This window comes from Amphiura filiformis, chromosome 5 (genome assembly GCF_039555335.1).
Source record: "Amphiura filiformis chromosome 5, Afil_fr2py, whole genome shotgun sequence".
Lineage (NCBI taxonomy): Eukaryota > Metazoa > Echinodermata > Ophiuroidea > Amphilepidida > Amphiuridae > Amphiura > Amphiura filiformis.
Window position 1 is genome coordinate 12,501,521 of NC_092632.1, and position 23,283 is coordinate 12,524,803.

General features: G+C 35.9%; 1 protein-coding gene across 2 annotated transcripts; it reads right to left on the reverse strand.

The window, feature by feature from the left end:
* Positions 1 to 23,265, reverse strand: LOC140152659 (TATA box-binding protein-associated factor RNA polymerase I subunit A-like). Of its 2 annotated transcripts, none has more exons than XM_072175108.1 (10): positions 23,164 to 23,265; positions 19,629 to 19,722; positions 19,173 to 19,330; positions 16,627 to 16,691; positions 15,132 to 15,406; positions 6,892 to 6,998; positions 6,063 to 6,215; positions 4,935 to 5,122; positions 4,004 to 4,167; positions 1 to 2,579 (listed from the first exon to the last, which is right to left on the reverse strand). In XM_072175108.1, exons 2-10 carry the CDS (start codon positions 19,663 to 19,665, stop codon positions 2,464 to 2,466), a joined length of 1,263 nt encoding a protein of 420 aa, XP_072031209.1. In that variant the 5' UTR covers positions 19,666 to 19,722; positions 23,164 to 23,265; the 3' UTR covers positions 1 to 2,463. The 2 variants fall into 2 exon arrangements, with proteins under 2 accessions (XP_072031209.1, XP_072031207.1); XM_072175106.1 differs by lacking the exon at positions 23,164 to 23,265 and adding an exon at positions 21,680 to 21,747.
* Positions 23,266 to 23,283: the final 18 nt, after the last annotated feature.

The following is a 23,283-nucleotide window of genomic DNA, read 5'->3' on the forward strand; positions in this document are numbered from 1 at the left end:
AATATCAAGAAAATAAGACATTCAAATATTGCCAGTTTAGGGCCAGAATGTACAGACTGTATCAAAATGAATGATACCCATCTGTTTCCAGTCATTATGGACATGGCTAACACATGAATGAAAATGCATCATAATATCTATCTTACTTGTAGATTGATATTGTAAGCTATTGTAAAAGGTAATAAAGGTTGTTCCATCTATTGCACTTACCCATTTCTCATGTCTGTCAATGGGCATCTTTGCGAAATCCCATTTTAATTTGCACAGGGCCTTTCAGTTCCAATATATTTTCTCAGCATTGAAAATACCAATTTCCTTTCCTTTCCTTTCGTAATTATTAGGAGTTTACAAATTGTTGTTTTTTTGTGATTTTATTTTGTTGCTGTGTTTTACTATCTGAGCTATTTCCTGAAATGCATTCAATATTGATAAATACCCTCTTGGATATTTATTTATTTCAATTCTGTAACTGCCAGGAAGTTCCAATAATCCAAGGAATTCCAACCAGACCAACACTTGATGATATCAAGTCCCACATTTTCTGTTATTGAATGTATACATTGATGTACATTATGTCTATAATATTTGATAATTGATAATAATAAAATTCATAAAACATTGAACATTTACAAAAAAACAGTACTGCATTTTCAAAAGTCAAACAAAATTTGTAATTTTGTTTCATTTTTAGACACAAAAATCTCCTTACATAATGAATATTACATTTGTTAAAGAAAAAGGCACTGAGATTATTTGATAGTCATGTTGACTATATGCATTAAAACATACTCTTAAAGATTATTGCTTAGATTACAGCCATTTTGCACAATTTAATAACCCACAACCTCTGGATATCTACACCAACTAGAAGACAAGATTGAAAAACTGTTTTGCTGATCTGCCACATCATGCTGATCAAGTTAGAATACATCATAATTGGCCCGTTATAATACATGGGTGTATTATCATGATAGGTAGATCAGCAAAACATTTTTTTTCAATCCTGTATTTTAGTTGGTCTAGATATCCAGAGGCTGAGGGTTCAAATCCCTGCTATGGAAGTTAACTCCTTGCCATTTTTTCAGGTAAGGTATATGTGACCCAAGACAAGAAAATCTGGAGACAAAAATTAATGTTATTCTACATCATGTTACATATGTTCCATTCTATAATTATTAGTAATTAAAATGTCTTTTATATGCACTACCACAACAAATACAAACATTCAGGTTATAGCCAATTAAAAGTTTCATTTTGTTAACAAGTCAATGATAAAAATATAAAACAAGGGCAAAATATACAATTTACTTTAATTATTTCAGAAAACAAAGTTTTTGGTCTGAGAGAGTATATATAAAATAAAATACCACCTGAGTACATTATTACAATTTGACCAAATTTGAACTTGTTACATATTTGTTTCCATAACTCAAATTGGTATTTGCCTACATCATCCTGATTTGCTTGCATTGAGTCACATATATTCATCCCATTAAACTTGAGTATTATATCTGACCATCTACCACAAAGGGGCCCTAATGTTGGCAGAGAAAGTTAACAGATATGGTCCATTGAACATCTTAAAGACAGATCAGAGAGGGGAAAACACCAAGAATAGAGATTAAGGGAACCACTTCTTACTGAACATTTTCAACCAGCTTCTAGCGCCACCAACAGCAGTAACTTCAGGCAAGAAAAAGAAGCAAGGTTGCCAGTCTGACAAAACATAGCAACATGAAACCCTAACAAGGTATGTCACAAAAACATGGATTTGATAGTATGAATTCCCATCAAATAACATGTAATATATCATTATCAAACTTATTTTGAGAATTTGCCTGTTCAATATCTCAAAAAGTGAAAATGCCGACATTACAGCCTATTTGTGGTGGACGGTCACATTTAATTATCTACATCAGCTGCATTCATACTTCTACATGCAAACAATCATTGCATTTACTTTGCAAAGTAGTAAGATGTTGTCACATAAAACTAAAGTACTCGTGTTTCACTAGACTGCACCCTCAGTCATTCAACGTTGACAAAGTGACAAACATATGTAATTTTTGGAACACACTTTTCCAGGTGAACCTGTATCTGTAATTTAAAACATATTTTAGCATATGCATGATCTCCATGGCATATTTCTGTTACTGTGCACCAAGAACAGGGGCAAGTTAGAGGTGCTATTCCACAACAAAAGTTGTGTTCATATATCTTTTCATGCTGTCATATGGAATGTTCTGTTTTTCAGTTATCAATAACAAATATTCTTCAATGAAATGTACAATTTGTTAGATGATGAAGGATTCAGTCTATTGTTTTGCATTGATCACATCATATATACATTGTTATCAACAAATGTAACAGGCCAGGTGCACCAAATTGACTAACAGATGGCTTACAGGTAGACTTGAATAACAATGAACCATGTTGACCATGTTAATATCCCAAATGTGATAATCAATCAGCAATGTGCTGAAATTGGTGGGCTTCTTTGGCTTTTTCGAGTCTTTTCAAACATTTCCGTTTTTTGTGTCTTGAAAAGTATTTGGTGACCTCCCAAACAAAACCACAATCTGGAATACAAAATATGAGATATACACACATCAAAAAAGTCTCCACTTGATTGGGTAGTCATACATTTAAGCACAGTTAATTAAAAGCAACACACTACAGATGAATGAGTACATAAATTTGTTAGCTACAACTTGATAAGAAATCAGGATGCCCGTGAAATTAATGAGTTCATGATATTTGGTGCGATTAAAAAAGTTGCATCATGTATTGTGTATAATATTAGTTTTAAATCATACTGTAGTTTTATTCTAAGATTTCACTGTATATTGTAGGCTTAAGTATACTGGTATTTTTATGCTGTACTTTGGTTTTTTAGTTTGTTAAGCGCCTTGAGACCCTCTGGGTTAAGGGCGCTATATAAGAGCCTGTTATTATTATTAAAGGATATGTTTTTTAGACAACGACCATGCAGAATGCTCTCCAGATTGAAAAGACTGTGATCAACATGGTCAGTTACCGATCGATTGCATACACTGCCCAAAACCAGTGCCGCCGACAAGGCGGGTTAAGGGGGTGCATCACCCCCGGGCCCGGGGTCCTTGGGGGCCCGTAAAAAAATAAAGAAAACATCTTAAGGGCTGGGGTATGAACGTTTGGACAGTATTTATTTTGGGACATTAGAGCACTTCAGACATATCGAATTGCATTCTGAATACGAAGAATGTCATTCTGATATCAAATATTTTTGGTTTTTTGAAATTCGCAATTTAATACACATTTTACGGCAAATCATTAAAAATTGATATTTTTGATATTTAACAGTACTCGAAGTAAACTTTATAAATCTGATGATTTATACTTAAAGTGTATGTAGGTGGGATGAAATGCCGATGATCAATTGAAAATTTTGACCTTTCGTATTGAAGATATGGATTTTTTCCCCAAAAACACCCCAAAAAATTAGGTCTTTTTGGGAAAAAATCTATATCTTCAATATGAAAGGTCAAAATTTTCAATTGACCGTCGGCTTTTCCTCCTGCTACATACACTTTAAGAATATATCATTAGATTTATATAATTTACTTCGAGGACTGTTATATATCAAAATTTGAAAAATATCAATTTTTATAATTTGTCATAAAATTTGTATTATATTGTGATTTTCAAAAATGAAAATTATTTGATATCAGAAAGACATGCTTCAGATTCAGAATGCAATTCGATAGGTCTGAGGTGCTCTCATGTCCTACAAAAATACTGTCGAAACGCAATAAACGCTCATTTTAGATCCCTTAATGGGCCCATAAAAGCAAAGCGGTACTGCCCAAAGAGAGTGGAACATAATTAATTGACACATATCAGCAAATCCCACAGTCTTTTGCAGAAAACTTGACTGTGCATCGATGAAGACATACTGTTGGGTTTCTTTGTAACAACTCTTGGGAGTACCAAAATGGTCTGTTAAACTTAATCTTAATCTTACCAGGATTGAGAAGGAACGTAGCTACTGTAGCTTTTTGAACAGCAAGAAGTTTGTCTCGTTTAGCAATTTGTGATGCATGAAGGGTATCAAAGTGATAGTCTCCCCACCAGCCTTGTCTTTGCTTCCAACATGACTTCATAACTTTGACACCAAGGCGTGATTTCCTATAGGAAGAAAAAAGAGAAAACCGACATGAATGCAATATATGATTATTAGGCATGACAAATATTTAATCATTTCAAATGTGATCATCTTCTTGAGCATGACCTTGCCACCTGCCTTGACATTGCTGGCTGATTTTGCAATGTAGGGAAAAATCCCACAAACTATTTGATAGTGACATGATAATTAATTTATTGGACATCAAAGTTTCATGGATAGCTCAAAATGACTGAGGCCACAGATACCAACTCATCAAGATTGGGCAACATTTTGACAAGTAACATAAGATGCAGGTTAAAAGTTTTAGCTTCAAGATTGGAAAAGTGCATCACAAAGCTACACATACATTTGTCAGTCTTGATTGACTGAGGGGATCTCAGTCTAATCAGGGATAAAATAGTATAGGATCTGTCAGTTTCTTCAGCTGCAGATAAAGCTAGGCAAGCTGCCGTTATCCTGGCTATCCCGTATCCTGGCTAGCTTAAAAACTACCGAGTGACCCATCACACACAATTCTTGTGCAATTCAATCTGATATTCTTGTTTGGTTCTGAAACAAGGAATTTGACAGGTTTCTTTTACCTTAACGCCTTCCATTCATTTTGTAGAATCTTATTTTAACATCATGGACTGCATTATGGTACAGGACACATGTTCTATGCTTTTGTTTGAATCAGGTGGAAACTGTAACCAGTAAAATGTAGGTGCCCAGTTCCATCTGATTTTGACAGAATGGGTCACAAATCTGTGTTTATATATTTATAGCTTACTTGAGATGTATAGAGCAAAGTCTATCAGCTAATGCTTGCCATGGTTTCACTTCATCCCTCCAACATGCAAAGTCCAACAGGTTGAACAGTGGTGGTAGGTAATCTTTGTGGCAATGTTTACTCTCTTGTCGTAAAAGGTCCACATACTCGAGAACCAATTCATCCGATGGTAGTCTATTTATAATATCCTGAAAAAACAATGTTAATTAAAATCAACTCACAGATATAGATAGACATAAGCAAATCAATAATCACCAAATCAATTAATCAATGGTTGGGGAATTAGTCCAGCCAATCTAGTTTTCCTTTGATTTGATCTCTGTATTCATCTTGCACAGCATTTTAAAGGGTCCATAAAACTTGTATGTGCATCCAGTCTTAAGGTCTGTTCATACTATGCCACAATTGCTGTGCGATGCAGTGCGTTGCCAATATATTGATTACTTTTTGCCGCAACTCGATGCACATATAATCGCATTTCCAAGTTCAAATGTATTTAACTTTATTGCGATACCGCAATGCAGTATTCTGCGGTACGATGCAGTGAGGCATAGCATCAAATTGCAATTGCAGCGTAGTATGAACGGACCTTCAGGGTGGAGATGTCCTACTTGAGGAAAGGAGAAGGGACCAGAGACTCACTATGATGTACAATATTGATGATTATCTTGTTGGCATTAGAATGGAAAAAATATTTGATGCCAGCATCTGACAGCCGCTGTAGGGGGGAGTCATATAAAACAAAACTTCACATTCCAGTCATTACAGCCAATTCATACAGATATTCCTTTTTTCTCACACCATACAAGTATGGAATGGACTCACAAAACCATTTGTAATGTCACCAAGTCTGGAAGCCCTCAAACAGCACTTTTAAGTGCTTAAAAGCAACAACGCACATCACAACAACTTTTAAGCTCATTTTAAAAAGACACATAGTCATACGCACAGCAATCAATTTCAATACCATCAAGTTGATGTGATGCTACTGAGAAAAAAAGTAGAAAATTGTCATGTAAATAATATATACGATTAAAACTAGAGGCAAAGGTCTAGGGAATATGTTTTTCTTTCTTCAATTTTGTAAATAGGCCTTACTTTTTCAATAAATTGATCAAAGTTTCCTACCTTTAAGACTTCAATCAAGCTGCTTGTATCAGCACCATTACTTTTCATCTGATGATACAGGTACTTGTGTGCATTTGGGTTCTCTGGATTAGTATCACAGTACTTTCTGGCTAGCTCGACAGCCTCCTCCATTTGATCTTTGCTGCATAGTAACTACATGTATTCAAAAAGGAGACACAAGGATTAATCACTGTTTAGATGCAAGTTTTGAATATAATTTGTTTGTTTGTTGATTTAATTGTCATTATTTATCATACATGTAGGTGTTGATGTGAATTTACGCGAGTGTAAGTTTGGACTTTATTGACTCATGCAGTAACAAAAAACAAATAATTCTTGCCTTTTACGAGCTGATCATAGTATAATATGTGACATGATCAAGGGGAATGAGTCACATGTCGACCCTGGTCGAAAATGAGTTTTATATATGCTTCTAAAGAGGACATTTAGAGCTTTCTGAAACTGAAAACCCGATGTTGATATGACTTTTCCTTTCAAAGTTACATCAATTTATCAATCACTGAAAACAATGTAATACAAAAGAATTTTAACACTTTATTTGCCAATATCTCAAAATCAATATTAGCGAAATCCGACTCATTTCCCTTGATCGTGTCACATATGTGCTTACCAATATCAACCTACAGCAGGTAGCCCTGTATTTTATTTTTGACCCCATCAACTCATTTTGAATGTGCGGTAATGTTTCCTATTGCATTTGGCATTGGGTGTAGTTTGGAAAATACCATTCACAAATTATTACAATTGTGAATATTTCCTATGCCATGCCCCCACTTTACACAATAAGCTGTAGTTTTTATTCACTGACCTCAAGATGTTTGGTGATAAATACATCCCATACTCCAGGTTTGTCAGTCATCTGACCAAGATGTAACACAGCAGTCTCCCAGAATTTCTCAACTTCCTGTTTTGTATCTATCAAAATATGAGTCAAAACACTTGCCTTTTAATTGTTACATAAATCAATGCATAAGCTGCTCAATATTATACAAGTTCATTCATGCAATTTGTACGCCCTGTATGAATTCAAAGGCACATTCCTATGCATAAGAGCACTCATATGCATATCACACACAATCACACATACATTAGCAAATGGAGATATGTCTTTGTGCCGCTGAGTCATTGAAATGTCACTGTACTGGCATATGGCATATATCAACTGTAGCTTTACTTTTATTGGAACTTATCAGCTGGGCCAGTTTGACCAATACAATATTTATGCAGGAGGTTCATGGAAAGAGAGACAATCAGAGTTTGAAATAAGCCCTATGGCAGTGCAATTTGCACCCCAAATTTGAATTCCCCTGTTGCAATACAACTTTAAAAGTGTGGTGCAAAATTGCGATACCACATTTAATTGCAGCACAACTTTCAAAATGTGGTGCAAAAGTACATTCCAAGGTCAAAATAATTATTCGTAGACTGGAGACAACCCGCCAATGACGTTTGAAGGAGACATTGAAATTGATGAATCTCTGTTCGGCAGAAAGACTAAATACATAAAAGGAAAACGGGCAGGGATGAAGCATGAAGGTAATTTTAGACATTCTAAATATATAGGCCTAAATATTGTAATTACTGTCTTTTATAAATGCTCACTCTTCAGTTGTAGCTGAACAGTTAAATTTCATAATTATTTTACAATTTCAAAGAAAAATGATAAGTTACTAACTGTGAATACTTTTTTGTGTCAGAAATATGTAGGTTTGGGTGTTTGGAATGGTAGAAAGGCAGAGCAACAGAATTATCATGTATCCTGTTGAGAAACGGGACCAAGTAACTCTTATACCCATCATACAGCGCCATGTAAAACAAGGGTTGCATTTTCTGATGGGTGGCCTCACTAGAGACATAATTTACAAGGTAAGCATTTCCGCCAAGGATGAACCAACCAAGCAGGCAAGCACTACATCAGGTTAACTGCAACAATGTTCAAAGAGAGTCTGAGCAATCATAAACAGGCATTCAAAAAAGAATCAAAATCAAATGCCACCAAACTATCCAAGTATATCTGGCAACTGAAGGAAAAGAAAATCTCATGTGAAATAAACTGGTCTATAATCCATAAAGCAGCTCCATACAACCCAGCCACCTAGTAATGCAACTTATGCCTCGCAGAGAAATATCACATCATGACAGCACCAAGAAACTCAACTCTTAACAAGCGCTACAAACTCATCTCTAAATGTAGGCACAAAAATAAGCACAAACTGGACCAATTCAGCATCACCTAGCAACACCTCCAGCATAGAACTGATTTGTTTCAATCAATAATTGATTTTATGTAATTGTCTTGATCAAAAATGGTTTTTTTTTGTAAAATGAACTTGTTTTATACCAGTCTGATGATTGCTGCTATCCTATACGGATGTGTAGCATGAAACTGGCTGTAACTGATACAAAAACATGTAACATTGGAACTGTTTTCTGTACAACTATAAAATATGTGTGTATGTATGTCTTTGAGAGGCCAATTTTTGGTGAGTGGTTAAGTCTTCTGCAAGGTGAATCATACCTGCAGGGCACTATTATCCCTATAGACAACATGTGCAAGGGTGATGATGATATTACTGGTGAAGAACTGAAGCAAATGGATGAAGAACATCTTGATCTTGACACAAGAGTATCTCAGGAATTGCCTGATGACTCACCGTATGTGGTAACACCACTCCCATTGGAAGTTGAATATGCCACAAAATCCAGAAAGCAGTGAAGAACATGAAGATCAAAATGAAAGCGAAGAAAGTGATCAAGCAGAAGAGACGTTAAAGGTAGCAAGTCAACCACAAACATCCACTCCTAGTACCACCTCATCATGGCAAAGTAACAAGTCACTAGACAAATTGATTAAAGGCATGGAGGGAATAACTACCAGCACCAGTGATGACAATTTGATAGATTTGCCAAAGGCATGGAGGGAATAACTACCAGCACCAGTGATGACAATTTGATAGATTTGCCAAAGGCATGGAGGAATAACTACCAGCACCAGTGATGACAATTTGATAGATTTGACAAAGGCATGGAGGAAATAACTACCAGCACCAGTGATGACAATTTGATAGATTTGACAAAGGCATGGAGGAATAACTACCAGCACCAGTGATGACAATTTGATAGATTTGCCAAAGGCATGGAGGGAATAACTACCAGCACCAGTGATGACAATTTGATAGATTTGACAAAGGCATGGAGGGAATAACTACCAGCACCAGTGATGACAATTTGATAGATTTGCCAAAGGCATGGAGGGAATAACTACCAGCACCAGTGATGACAATTTGATAGATTTGACAAAGGCATGGAGGAATAACTACCAGCACCAGTGATGACAATTTGATAGATTTGCCAAAGGCATGGAGGGAATAACTACCAGCACCAGTGATGACAATTTGATAGATTTGACAAAGGCATGGAGGAATAACTACCAGCACCAGTGATGACAATTTGATAGATTTGACAAAGGCATGGAGGAATAACTACCAGCACCAGTGATGACAATTTGATAGATTTGCCAAAGGCATGGAGGGAATAACTACCAGCACCAGTGATGACAATTTGATAGATTTGACAAAGACAAGTTCAAGCAAGAGGAGGGCAGTCAGGAAAAGGGTCACCAAAGTACTATCAATACGGTGTACACAATATTCATAAGGACAGGGGTAAAAAGTGGTAGTACACATAATGTTAGGAGGATTGGGCTGAATTCATCAAATGAATGTTAATTGTCAAGAAACGCCAGTACTTCGCCAATTGCATTGGCTCCCAGTGAACAGTAGAATCACCTTCAAGGTATTACTTCTCACTTACAAGGCATTGCATGGCCTTGCCCCACGTTACATATTAAACAGAACTGCTTGAGGAATATGTCCCATCTCGCTCATTGAGATCAGCTTCCATTCGACTGCTGAAGCAGCCCAAGTCATCCTCATCATAAAGACGAAGGTCTTTCCCAGTTGCTGCCCCTGCACTATGGAATAGTATTCCTTTATCTCTGAAATTAGCCCCATCTGTGGACAGTTTTAAGGCAATGCTCAAGTTGCATCTTTTTAATTCTTAGTGTATCTTTTGATCATGTTAATACTGATTATGAAGGTAATTTTACTAAATATTGCAGGGCACTATTATCCCTATAGACAACATGTGCAAGGGTGATGATGATATTACTGGTGAAGAACTGAAGCAAATGGATGAAGAACATCTTGGTATCTCAGGAATTGCCTGATGACTCACCGTATGTGGCAACACCACTCCCATTGGAAGTTGAATACGCAACAAATCCAAAAGAGCAGTGAAGAAGATGAAGATCAAAATGAGAGCGAAGAAAGTGATCAAGTAGAAGAGACGTTAAAAGTAGCAAGTCAACCACAAACATTCACTCCTAGTACCACCTCATCATGGCAAAGTAACAAGTCACTAGACAAATTGATTAAAGGTGTAGAGGGAATAACTACCAGCACCAGTGAAGACACATAAGATACCACATTGTATTGACTTTATGTGTTGATTGTCTGAGACTGCACTTCAAATTGCTCTGCATCAGATGAAATTGCACCACTTTCAAAATGTGGTGCAAAAGTACACTCCAAGGTAAAACAACTAATTCGTTGACTGGAGACAACATGCCAATGATGTTTGAAGGAGACATCGAAATTGATGAATCTCTGTTCGGCAGAAAGACCAAATACATAAAAGGAAAACAGGCAGTTAAGGTAATTTTAGACATTCTAAATATATATTTATATAGGCCTAAATATTGTAATTACTGTCTTTTATAAACGCTCACTCTTTAGTTGTAGGTAAATAGTTAAATTTCAAAATTATTTCACAATTTCGAAGGAAATGATAACTGTGAATACTTTTTTGTGTCAGAAATATATAGGTTTGGGTCTTTGGAATGGTGAAAAGGCAGAGCAACAGAATTATCATGTACCCTGTTGAGAAACGGGACCAAGAAACTCTTATACCGATCATACAGCGCCATGTAAAACAAGGGTTGCGCATATTTTCCTATGGGTGGCAGGCCTACAATAGCCTAAATAACTTCGGATTATGCTAATATAATTATGCAAATTATGCAGTTAATTACCCGGAGGTTCCCACACTTTGGAGGTGATACTTATGTAGGGCTCTGACCCCCTTTTCAGCATCAAAGGTCATTTTCTCACCCAATGACCACATCATTTTTACATTTTGCTCTTCACTGAATGCCAAAAATTGTGTAGTGACCCCATAATATGTTACATTGTGCTCTCACTGAATGGCCCTTACTGGGAAAATGTCAGGCTTTATAAACACCTACATCCATTTCATTCTGTAGGAACACGATATCAGAGGTAGAAGTTTAAGTCCATACTAATATATAGAATAGCAGGTAGCTGGGCGCATGCCAAATGGCATTTAGTGAGAATAGATGGTACAAGCTTAAAAACTTTGAGAGACATCTCTGTGAGGTGATATGGAGGGCGCACAATCGTGGCAATGTAATTCAGCATTTCTTCAACCAGGTGAAACAGGTATACACTTTAAATGGGTAAGTATATATAAAACGCTACCCCTATCAAGGTTAAACTATGCTTTTGAATAGCGATGAAGCTTAAGCAGATATGAGAGCAGGGCCATGAAGAATAAAGTAAAATATTAAACTGATCAATTCAGCTAGAGACAGCTAGTCAATCATTTCATACCTGAACCAAGCACGAAGAAACTACAGTGATAAACACAGACAACAGAAAAATATTTGAAGTAAAATAAAATAAATTCTGTTAGACATGGCTCATCACCCATTTTAAACTTAAACAGTTTCTATGTACTCAGTGCAGCGAAATACCTCAGACTCTTACCTAGCAATTTTGTTTTTGTAGTCCAATCTGTTTGAATTCTATTTTGTTGTTTTATCCAATTTGCATGTATTTTGATGGAAATAAATAAAATATGTATGTATATAAGAAAAAAGGCCAAAGCAACCTGCCCAGTGCCCACTACAAGGTCAATGCCTTACTAGAGACATAATTTACAAGGCAAGCATTTCCGCCAAGGATGACCCAACAAAGCATTATATCGGGTTAACCGCAACAACGTTCAAAGAAAGAGAGACTGAGCAATCATAAACAGGCATTCAAGAATGAATCAAAATCAAATGCCATCTATGACCTAACTATCCAAGTATATCTGGCCCCCGTATCTGGAAACTAAGGGAAAAGAAAATTGCATGTGAAATAAACTGGTCTATAATCTAAAAAGCAGCTCCATACAATCCAGCCAACAAGAAATGCAACTTATGCCTTGCAGAGAAATATCACATCATGACGGCACCAAGAAACTCAACTCTTAACAAGCGCTTCGAACTCATCTCTAATTGTAGGCGGTCGCATGTCATAAGTTGGGTATGCTAAAAGGGTGGAGGGATTACACTTTTCAAACAATTGCGATACAAATTTGATTGGCTTTCCGTAACCCCATATCCTACAGCAGTGGTTGATACCTCATTTTAAGCCTAATATTATACTCTTTCAGTCTACTGAAGCATATAATTATAAATCATTCAGTAAAAAAATCACATCAGTTGAAATAAAAAATGCCAGGGGTGGAGGAGCAGGCGGATGTGGAGCAGGCGGATGCGGGAGTGTGCAATAGGGCATATGTGAAAATTCACATGTCAGCATGTCAAAACTACTGGTTACTTTTTCAAATCTAGGGAGGGTATGATGTATTGACAGCTTTGAATGTAGAATTTGTACAACTAAAACAATTACTGACTACTTAAGGTGGCACTACACCCTCTGATAAATTTTGTGACAAATTTTGCATTTTTCTCAAAAAGTAACTACACACTGGTAACAAAAGTTATATATGTATATTATAGGGGCAAGGAATCCGATTACGTCACTGAAATTTCAGTGATTCGAGACAAGGGGTTCATTATATATGTTAAGAAGTGGGGAACATTCTTGCGGTACCTCTTTTCTTATCATAAATAATGTACCGCTTGGATTGAGTCACTGAAATTCCAGTGTAGTAACTGGATTCCTTACCGTACCCTATAATATACATGACTTTTGTTACCAGTGTGATATTACTTTTTGAGAAAAATGCAAAAATAGTCACAAATTTATCAAGGTGTGTAGTACCACCTTAAAGGGTTATATGTTCCATTTTTTCATTTTTAATGAAATCCTAATTGAATTTCAGTATTTTTAGCAATATGCTAATGTACAATTTTCTTCTTGATATTCATTTCCTCAATAATAGAATAACCGTCTCGCTAATTACTCATAAAAAGGTCATTTGAAGCATTAATGTTTTGAGAACATATCCTCCAAATCTGATGACATTCTTGCATAAAATAGAAATTTTACAGTCATTTTTGTAATCGAGGTCCGATTTGAGAAAAACGCATTTGAAAATTCAGATTTACATAGACGCCTGTGTATTAATTAATTAGTAATTAAGCATTATCTCAAAAATTAAGCAGGTGTTAAGGTTCAAAATGGTGTTAATTAATAGAGATTGTCAATATATACAACATATCAAAGAATACATTTTTTGTCATTTTTTACCATGTAATGGAAATTGTACCCAACTTATGACATGCGACCAGGCACAAAAATAAGCACAAACTGGACCAATTCAGCATCACCTACCAACTTTTCACCTAGCAACACCTCCAGCATAGAACTGATTTGTTTCAATCAATAATTGATTTTATGTAATTGTCTTGATCAAAAATGGTTTTTTTTGTAAAACGAACTTGTTTTATACCAGTCTGATGATTGCTGCTATCCTATACGGATGTGTAGCATGAAACTGGCTGTAACTGATACAAAAACATGTAACATTGGAACTGTTTTCTGTACAACTATAAAATATGTGTGTATGTATGTCTTTGAGAGGCCAATTTTTGGTGAGTGGTTGAGTCTTTTGCAGGGTATATCATACCTGCAGGTCATTATTATCCCTTTAGACAACATGTGGAAAGGTGACGATGATATTACTGGTGAAGAACTGAGGCAAATGGATGAGAACATCTTGATCTTGACACAAGAGTATCTCAGGAATTGCCTGACTCATCGGAAGTTGAATATGCCACAAAATCCAGAAAGCAGTGAAGAAGATGGCGATCAAAATGAAAGCGAAGAAAGTGATCAAGTAGAAGAGACGGAAAAGATAGCACCTATCAATTTGTTTTGTTTTTGTAGTCCACCTCGTTTGGTCTTTGAGAGACCAATTTTTGGCAAGTGGTCGAGTCTTCTGCAGGGTGAATCACACCTGCTGGTCATTATTATCCCTATAGACAACATGTGCAAGGGTGACGATGATATTACTGGTGAAGAACTGAGGCAAATGGATGAGAACATCTTGATCTTGACACAAGAGTATCTCAGGAATTGCCTGATGACTCACCGTATGTGGTAATGCCACTCCCATCAGAAGTTGAATATGCCACCAATCCAAAAGACCAGTGAAGAAGATGAAGATCCAAATGAAAGCAAAGAAAGTGATCAAGTAGAAGATACGTTAAAGGTAGTAAGTCAACCACAAACATTCACTCCTATTACCGCCTCATCATGGCAAAGTAACAAGTCACTAGACAAATTGATTGAAGGCGTAGAGGGAATAACTACCAACACCAGTGATGACAATTTGATAGATTTGACAAAGACAAGTTCAAGCAAGAGGAGGGCAGTCAGGAAAAGGGTCACCAAAGTACTATCAATACGGTGTACACAATATTCATAAGGACAGCGGTAGTACATAATGTTGGGAGGATTGCATGGGCAGAATTCATCAAATGAACGTTAATTGTGAAATTCAATTTTTTTGTGATCTTGTGGTATGTTTTTTTAGCTAACTGGCAACACTGAGATTGTTTTAATCCCGCATGGGTAAAAAGTGGTAGATTGCCCAGTGGTGATTGGTGAACAGGTGTGTTTGATTTTAGGACAGTCGTAAGTGGTACAGGTTTTAACATGATTTGGGAGTTTAAGACTCTGGAGAAGACAAATAACATTTGCTAATACAAGGCAGAATGTGTTTAAAACCTACCTGCAGAGTTTTCAGCTCCTGTCTGGTACCACAGCATATAAGCCACTACACCAGTATAGGCCGACACCAGGTCTTTCCATACATTCTGTAATGTGTGTTTCTCATACTCGGCTTGTTTTGATGTACGAGGATATACCTGCTGAAGCTTTCCAATGGTGGCTTTCATTTTAATCACTCCATATGCTTCCTTTACTTTCTGTTCACTGAGAAGGTAGAAGGCATGATCAAGAAGTCTTTTGTATGGTGAGACTTTTGCATCCAGTTGGCATCTTTTACTGTAGATGTATTGAGGTACAATAGGGAAAACAAAACATTGCATATCAAATAAAAAATTGTGCAAGATCCCTGCCCTTCCAAGTATAACCCAAGCAGCTACTTTGGTAATTGTAAGCAGATACTACATTTTACTTTGGGAGAAGACCGACTAATAAAATCCGCATTCCAAATTCTCCCGATTCATAATACGATGCGCCATCAGCAGTTGCTTTTGCAAGTCCAAATTTTGACCTACATGGTCGATATCGCAGTTTTAAGCCACCATTGGATTTTCATACGAGTGTGATAAAAATAATGTTGAAAACACCTCCATGACATGATGAAGGATTCCGTCTGATCGATAGATAGAAAATGGGTCTACTATCATTAAAAATTACTGTTTTAGCGTGCATTCATTTATTTTGATAAATAAATACAAAATAAACAGTGTTCCTGTGTTGTATTCATATTACGCGGGATATGGATGTCAACATTTTCACATGATGCACTGCATATTTTGGCTTCAGGTGCATTGTATTGTGAATCAACTGAATTAAAACACATTATTGCTGTGTTATTTACTTGTAGATACTGCTAAAACACCTGCCTTGCAAACAAAAACAGGAAAATTGATTTCAGATACTGTCTTTGTACTTGGTAGAGCAAATACTGGGTGTGCGGTAAAATAAAAGTTAAAAATATAGACAGTGTTTCTTTGTGACAAAATGTGGTAAAAAGAGATAGACAGTGGTTTTTTATTTTAAATAAAATTTCTATGGATAAAATCAGATACAAAATGAGAAAATAATGATTCACTTACTAGAAACACATTCACAAATTTGATAACCTAACTTTTACAAATATTAATTGTATACTAAACTTTGCCTTTAAGGCCATTCTTTTCATTTTATAAGATAATAACATTATCTTTAATTAACTTTGTTGTGCTATTGTTTTAAAATGGCTTGTTTGCCATAACAAACACTGCAAGATTCCTATTTGGGCCACCTGCACAGGTATGCCATCACCAATATAGTGAATATACCTGACTGGTACACAGAGAGTACCTACACTAGTACTTCCCTCGTACTGCACAGTACCTGCCAAGTACCTTGTCGACAGTGTACCTCAGCAGGCAGGTGTAATAGGAATCTGGTAGAGTACTTTTGAGGGTTTAGATTTGAACAGCAATTTGTGTGCTTCTAAGAGGACAATAATGTAAACAAAGAAAGAAACAAACCTGTGAAACTGTGAGATGTCTTTGTATGTAGCATCTGGGTGGTGGTATAACATTTCAATTCCACACTAGTGACAGAAAACAGCAGAGTAAAATCTATTTTAGCATAGCCTTTAACACTATTCCTAAATCTTTTAATTCTCAAACCCACAACTAAATAAGTTATACACAATTTCGATGGTTTTAATGTAACAATTTGAAAAGGCACACAAGTAGCGGCCCTTGACACAATGTGTATGACTAAACAAACTACAGTACAATGTATACAAAGGTGTTTGGAATACTGCATGGAGACTGAGGTACAAGTTATATTCTCATTTTGTGAGGACAAAATGAGAACTTTAAGGAATTAAGTAAAATTACCATTCTATTCTTCTGTAATCTGCTGGGAATATGACAAACAATGATCAAATCTAAATCTAAATAATACATTTATATAACTTGAATGAACATGTACCGTATTCATTCCAATAAGCGCCCAGGGTGCTTAACAATGTCATTTTAGGTGGGCGCTTATTTTTTACATTGTTTGCCTAATATTTTCCTAACAGGCGTCTATTTATAGAGAAAAATTTACATTATTAAAGGGTCCTGAGATGTTCTAGTAGCTTTTCTGATGCATAAAATGTATTGCAAGTTTACACAGGACTTCTAATCCCCCAGCTATTTCACGTATCGACATCTATCCGTCACTTCAACATTAATGGTACCCTTTAGCAAATTGAAAATACACCAGATGGGTGCTTATTGGGGCATGGGCGCTTATTGGAACGAATACGGTATGTCTTTATTAGTCAGTACAAAAGCACTTGATTTTTTTTTTTTTTTTTTTTTTTTTTTTTTATTTATTCGTTATTTATTCAGGAAAATTCCATCAATACAAAAGTACTGGTCTCCCTGGAAGCCCTGATAACATATACAAATAACATTATAAGAATATGAATAATTAATATACAAACATGTAAATATAGAACAAGTTCAAATTAACATATTAAATGAGGAAGGCTACAATAAGTTCCTTATTAACTTAAAATACATACAAAATTATAAGACATTCTTGAACTCATTCAAGCTTAGAGAATCCAAATTGGCACAGAGATTATAAGGAAGTCTATTCCATGAAGTGGCAGCTCTATAATGAAATGTTCTCTGCCCAGAAGATAATTTCCACCTTGGAACGACCAATTTGTTATGTGATTGACTTCGAGTGTTCTTAGAATGAGTAGAGGAGGTGAAGGTAAATTGAGACGACAAATAATGTGGAGCAATGTTTTTTAGACATTTAAAAACTAAAACAAGTAACTGATTCTCCCACCTACTATCAAGTTTAACCCAGTCCAGGTCTTTCATCATTTTGTCCACTGGTGTTCTTATGTCTGCAGAAAGTAAAATACGGGCAAGTCTATTCTGCAGAATCTGAAGCTCATTTTTGTGGCAAGCACTAAAATTTGACCAAACAGAGCTGCAGTAGTCAAAATGAGGAAAGACAAGGGCTTGGGCAAGTGTTTTAACTGATCTAACAGGAAGATACTTTTTCACTCTACAAATAACACCAATACGTTTTGATACATTAGAAGAAAGATAATTAACATGTTCATCCCAAGAAAGATGTGGATCAAATGTAACTCCTAAATACTTATACTTATCAACTCTTTCAATGCTCTCACTTTTGTAAATGAGGGATATATTTTTATAATTAATTAAAGCTTGCCTTGTTCCAAACAACATCAACTTAGTTTTCTTAGTATTTAGAGTTAAATGATTAGATTGAAACCAGTCAGCAATTTTCTTTAGATTTGCATTAAGATTATTTTCCAGAACAGTGGGGTCAGATGAGCTTACTAAAAGAGTAGTATCATCTGCATACATTACACACTTACAACTACTATTTACTGCTTCTGGTAACGAATTAACAAATATTATAAATAACAAGGGTCCCAAAATTGAGCCCTGTGGAACACCAATATTAATATTTTAAAATTTGATAAAGAAGAATTTATATTTACAGCTTGAGATCTACCATCTAGATATGATTGAAACCAAATAAGAGCTTTACCTTTGATACCATATGAACTAAGTTTTTGAATAAGAAGGTCGTGGTTAACAGTATCAAAGGCCTTCTTTAAATCTAAATTTCACTGGTTTCTGGGTTTTGTCTATGAGGCAATATATGACAGTGGCCGTGGAACACTCTTGTCAAGGTGTGCGTACATGTATGTAGTACATCGCGGCATATGCCTATTGCATAATGCATGCACAGGATTGCAGTATGTGCAATTGAAGTTGTATACAACTTTTGTTCATTTCTTAACCTAAGTTCACTAAATAAAAATAGCTTTTAGTTATTGAATTAATATTAACCAACTAGAGTAAGAATAAATGATAGGAATTTTTGTTTTTACCATCCTCTGTGTGATAAGCACGTCTAATATTTTATCATAGTCGTCCAAGCATCCACAGTTCATAATATTGGCCCTGCCTATCCTCATGGACACGAATGCGGATAGTAACAACAAAAATTGCTATCATTTAATCTCAAAGTAACCTACCTTCCAGATGAGTTCTCTACCAGGCATGCCTTTTTCATACTCTGCTGATGGATACAAGCACAGAGAGGATAAGATTTTACCTGACTGCTTCCATCTATGACATAACAGACATTCCTTAAGCAGATTTAGCAGGGTTACAAAATGGCCTGGTCCATTGCCTAAATGGTAAAAATAAATGACATTCGGATGAATGATACTAGTCAGCCACATACTCCAATTGTATAAAGTTCGTTGTTAATACAGAGCCAAAAATCTATGATTTTACTTGTAAATATCATTAAATTCTTAAATTTGTTTTCCAAACATAAATTCAATGTTCAAGTTCAAGTTAATTTATAGTAAGGATTAGGCATATGTTTGAGGTTATGGTTCATGCTTAGGATTTAGGTATGATCATCGTCAAAAACATTATAGGGCTTGACAAAGTCCCACGTTTACAGTAGTGTTTATACATACACTCTTCAGCATGTTCTTCTCCGTTTCTTCTTGACATAATCTTGTCAGATGATGTACCGGGTATATTCAATGATGTACTTCTTGAAATAAATATCTATTTCATAAATGAGAAATTGAAATGCAAAGAAATTAAATTACATACGGTATGACTTGATTAAAGTCATAATGTACAATCTTTTTAAATGAATTTGATTGAATGTTTTCAATCTTGATTTGTTGGCATATTTGTAATGTTTACAAAAAAAGATCCCAACTTAGACTTTTAAAATTGGAATCAGCAAAATAGATTGTGTTTGTAGGTCAACAGAGCAATGTCTTAAGGGGGTACTACACCCCTGTGGTAAATTTGTGACTATTTTGGCATTTTTCTCAAAAAATAATAACACGCTGGCAGTGCTCGAATTTCGCGGCGGCCACCGCGGCCATTGCTGCGGTGCCCTTTCATTTGGCCTTAATGCCCTGAAAAACAAGAACTTTACGCGGCCACAATGGCCTTGCCCTAATTTTGCAGTGGCCAGTAGCATTTGGGATCGAGTCTCGGTCGGGAACAAAAAATGCTCTCGATTCCCGGAAGTGGAACCAATTTAATAGTAGCCTTTTTTATTTTGTATCACAATTGACTGTAAAGCTTAAGCTTTCATACAATCATTATGATCACACGTGTCGCTTTCCTCCAGCTTCCTCGCCTACAAGCGAAATCACAACGGAGTTGCCAGATCTTTTGCCGCACAAGCGCAGCAAATGCGCTGCAGGCTGCACACAACAAAGTTCATCGGGGCATGTTCCCTTGCTGACGAAAGCGCCCAACACGTGTCTCCTTAGCGGGGTTGGCAAATATGTTTTTCGATCGTTCTGCAACAGGTAGAGATCCTGTGACATCCTGCAATTTGTTTATCGGAGATTTATTTTACGTATTATTATGCGTGATTTTTTTTCTTCCGTGTTTTTCAGCGTTAAAAAAAATGCTGGAAAATAAAAACGCTGACATTTTCATGCCTGAATGTATTCTAATAACGAACCTGGAACGAATATGGAAATTGAAGCTGTATTATCATTCTAATAACAGGTAAAAGTTTGACTGTATCACTGCACCTCTCAGGTGTTTGTTTCTGTTTATTTACATACTCATATATTTCACTGAATGAATCATGAAATAAATAAATAAATAAATATATATATAAATAAATGAATGAATCATGAAATAAATAAAGAAAGAAGAAATAATGGTGGATGGATGGATGAACGAATAAATATATGAAATAAATAAATCATGGCCTCGGTGCCCCCTAAAATGTTAAATAGCCTAGGCCAAGTTGGCCTGCCCTAAAAATAACGAAATTTGCTTTGGCCTTGGTGCCCTGGCATGATGGCCTCGGTGCCCCTAAAATGTTAAATAGCCAAGGCCAAGTTGGCCTGCCCTAAAAATAACGAAAATTGAGGCTTGACGTTGGTAACAAAGTTATGTATATTATTGGGGCAAGGAATCAATTACTACACTGAAATTTCAGTGACTCAAGACAAGCGGTTCAGTATATATGATAGGAAATGAGGTACATCCCAGTTGTACCTTATTTCTTATCATAAATAACGAACCGTTTGTCTTGGGTCACTGAAATTCCAGTGTAGTAATTAGATTCCTTGCCCCTATAATATACATAACTTTTGTTACCACTGTGTTATTAGTTTTTGAGAAAAATGCAAAAATAGACACACATTTATCGAGGGGTGTAGTACCCCTTGATAAGACATTAAATCCCCCATAGAACATCACAGTTATGCGGGCAGGATGCAGAACTCATCATTTTTACAAGTATTTTTGGTAAAGATTTTTTTTTTAATTTTACCAAACTTGTACAGTTGCCCATGTGAAATCGACTGTGTAGAAGAATACAGTTTAAGGGCTCTTGCTGAAATTTCTGATAATGTCTTACAAGTAAGCAGGACTTTTATATTGTCATAGAATTTTATATTGTCTTTATTGTCTCGACTGCATCATCACACCCTGCCAGGAATCAGAGGCGTAGTCATGGGGATAAAACTAAATAACTTACATGTTCATTTTCAGCGTATTCAAAGCTCCACATTAGTGAAACCCCATGTCAATACGACCTTTGGATACAAAGTTACAACAATTTGAACACCGGTACATTAAAAAGAAAGAAACCGAGAAAACCAAGTTTAATTTTATTACCGTACTTTAATTGAGTCATTTTAAAAATACATGTAAATACATAGTCAATTAGCAAAATGCTAAATCCAAGCTTCTTTTGGAATAATTTCACAATTTTTGACAATTACCAAAGTTGGATGGGATAAAAAATCACTTTTTAAGGGGTACTACACCCTGGCCAATTTTGTGCCTATTTTTGCATTTTCTCAAAAATTATAGCACATTGGTGACAAGTAAGATATGTATATTATAGGGACAAGGACTACAACTACTGCACTGAAAATTCAGCAACTCAAGGCAAGTAGAACTTTATTGATTTATTGATCAAATACTTGTTTTCCCTCATTTTTGACTGTAACTCCACAACTGTTGTATGTGCTGAAATAAAATGTCCAGTGCAGTAGTTGTACATGTAGTCCTTGAACCTATAATATACATATACTTGTCACCAATGCGTTATGATTTATTAGAAAAATGCAAAAATAGGCACAAAATTAGACAGGGGTGTAGTACCCCCTTAACATTTTACCTTCGCCGGTATTCATCAAAAAAATATGTTCATGTGAAAGGAGAATGTTTTTCGCAAAAGAAGTAAATAAGTTGATTTTTCCACCCAGCTGCACTCATTATTTGGCCCATATCTCAAAACTAGGATTGCCAGAGTATGCAAATTTTCCTGCTGTGCTCGCAACATATACTATTTAATTTAGGTTAATAGGTTTGCAAATTGGGATCCCAAAAATATGGCATACTTGTGTAAAGGGGGGAGGGTTAAGATTTTTTGGTCAGCCAAGGGGGGGGAAGCGATTTTTGGCAGGCCGAGAGGGGGGAACAAGCAATTTCTGGCACACATTCATGGGGCGCCTTTTAAATCAAATGCTCTAAGTCTAAAAAGGCTTCGGAAAACAGTACTGAAATTCTTATATGCAAATTTTCCTGCTGGCTGCGCTCGCAACATATAGACCATTTTATTTACATGTAGCAATACTGTAATACAAAATATCACAGAATGACTCAATGAGAATATGTCTAGACTATAAAAGGAGTATATAGGCGGGCGCGGGCGAAGACATCCGGGTGCTTAGTTAGCAACAAATTGAGCTAAATTCCCCTAGCAACAAGTGAGTCAAATAAAACATTCCATGCACGCACTCAACGTAGCGTAGGTGTCACGCACATGATGCGCAATAGGCGCAATGTGCAGTGGCCTTTATAATTGATTTGCGCATATTGTTTTCACCGGGATTTGATTATTTTCACCGGCATGACGTAGCTCTGCCCTGAATTGGGCTGGCTAAAGGAGAGTTTAAATTTAATTTTCACAAAATTGTTGCAACTCCGAATAGCCAGTGCTGCTCTACTTACCTAATTCTCCTTTTTTAAACACATTAACCAATCATGTAGTAACTCTAAACTGTAGAATATTGAGGATATATCTGACTGTTTCACAGCTGGACATGCTTCATGCTTCAAATCAATCAGCTG

What these genes read in the sequence shown, in the direction of transcription:
- LOC140152659 (XM_072175106.1), bottom strand. Translation starts at nt 21,712, where the DNA reads ATGTGGAGCTTTGAATACGCTGAAAATGAACAT. An exon ending in GTAGAGAACTCATCTGGAAG is followed by an intron (nt 16,692 to 19,172) that starts GTAGGTTACTTT and finishes TTCTGTCACTAG; the next exon opens with TGTGGAATTGAAATGTTATA. An exon ending in CTTTGCTCTATACATCTCAA is followed by an intron (nt 4,168 to 4,934) that starts GTAAGCTATAAA and finishes TTCTTCCTATAG; the next exon opens with GAAATCACGCCTTGGTGTCA.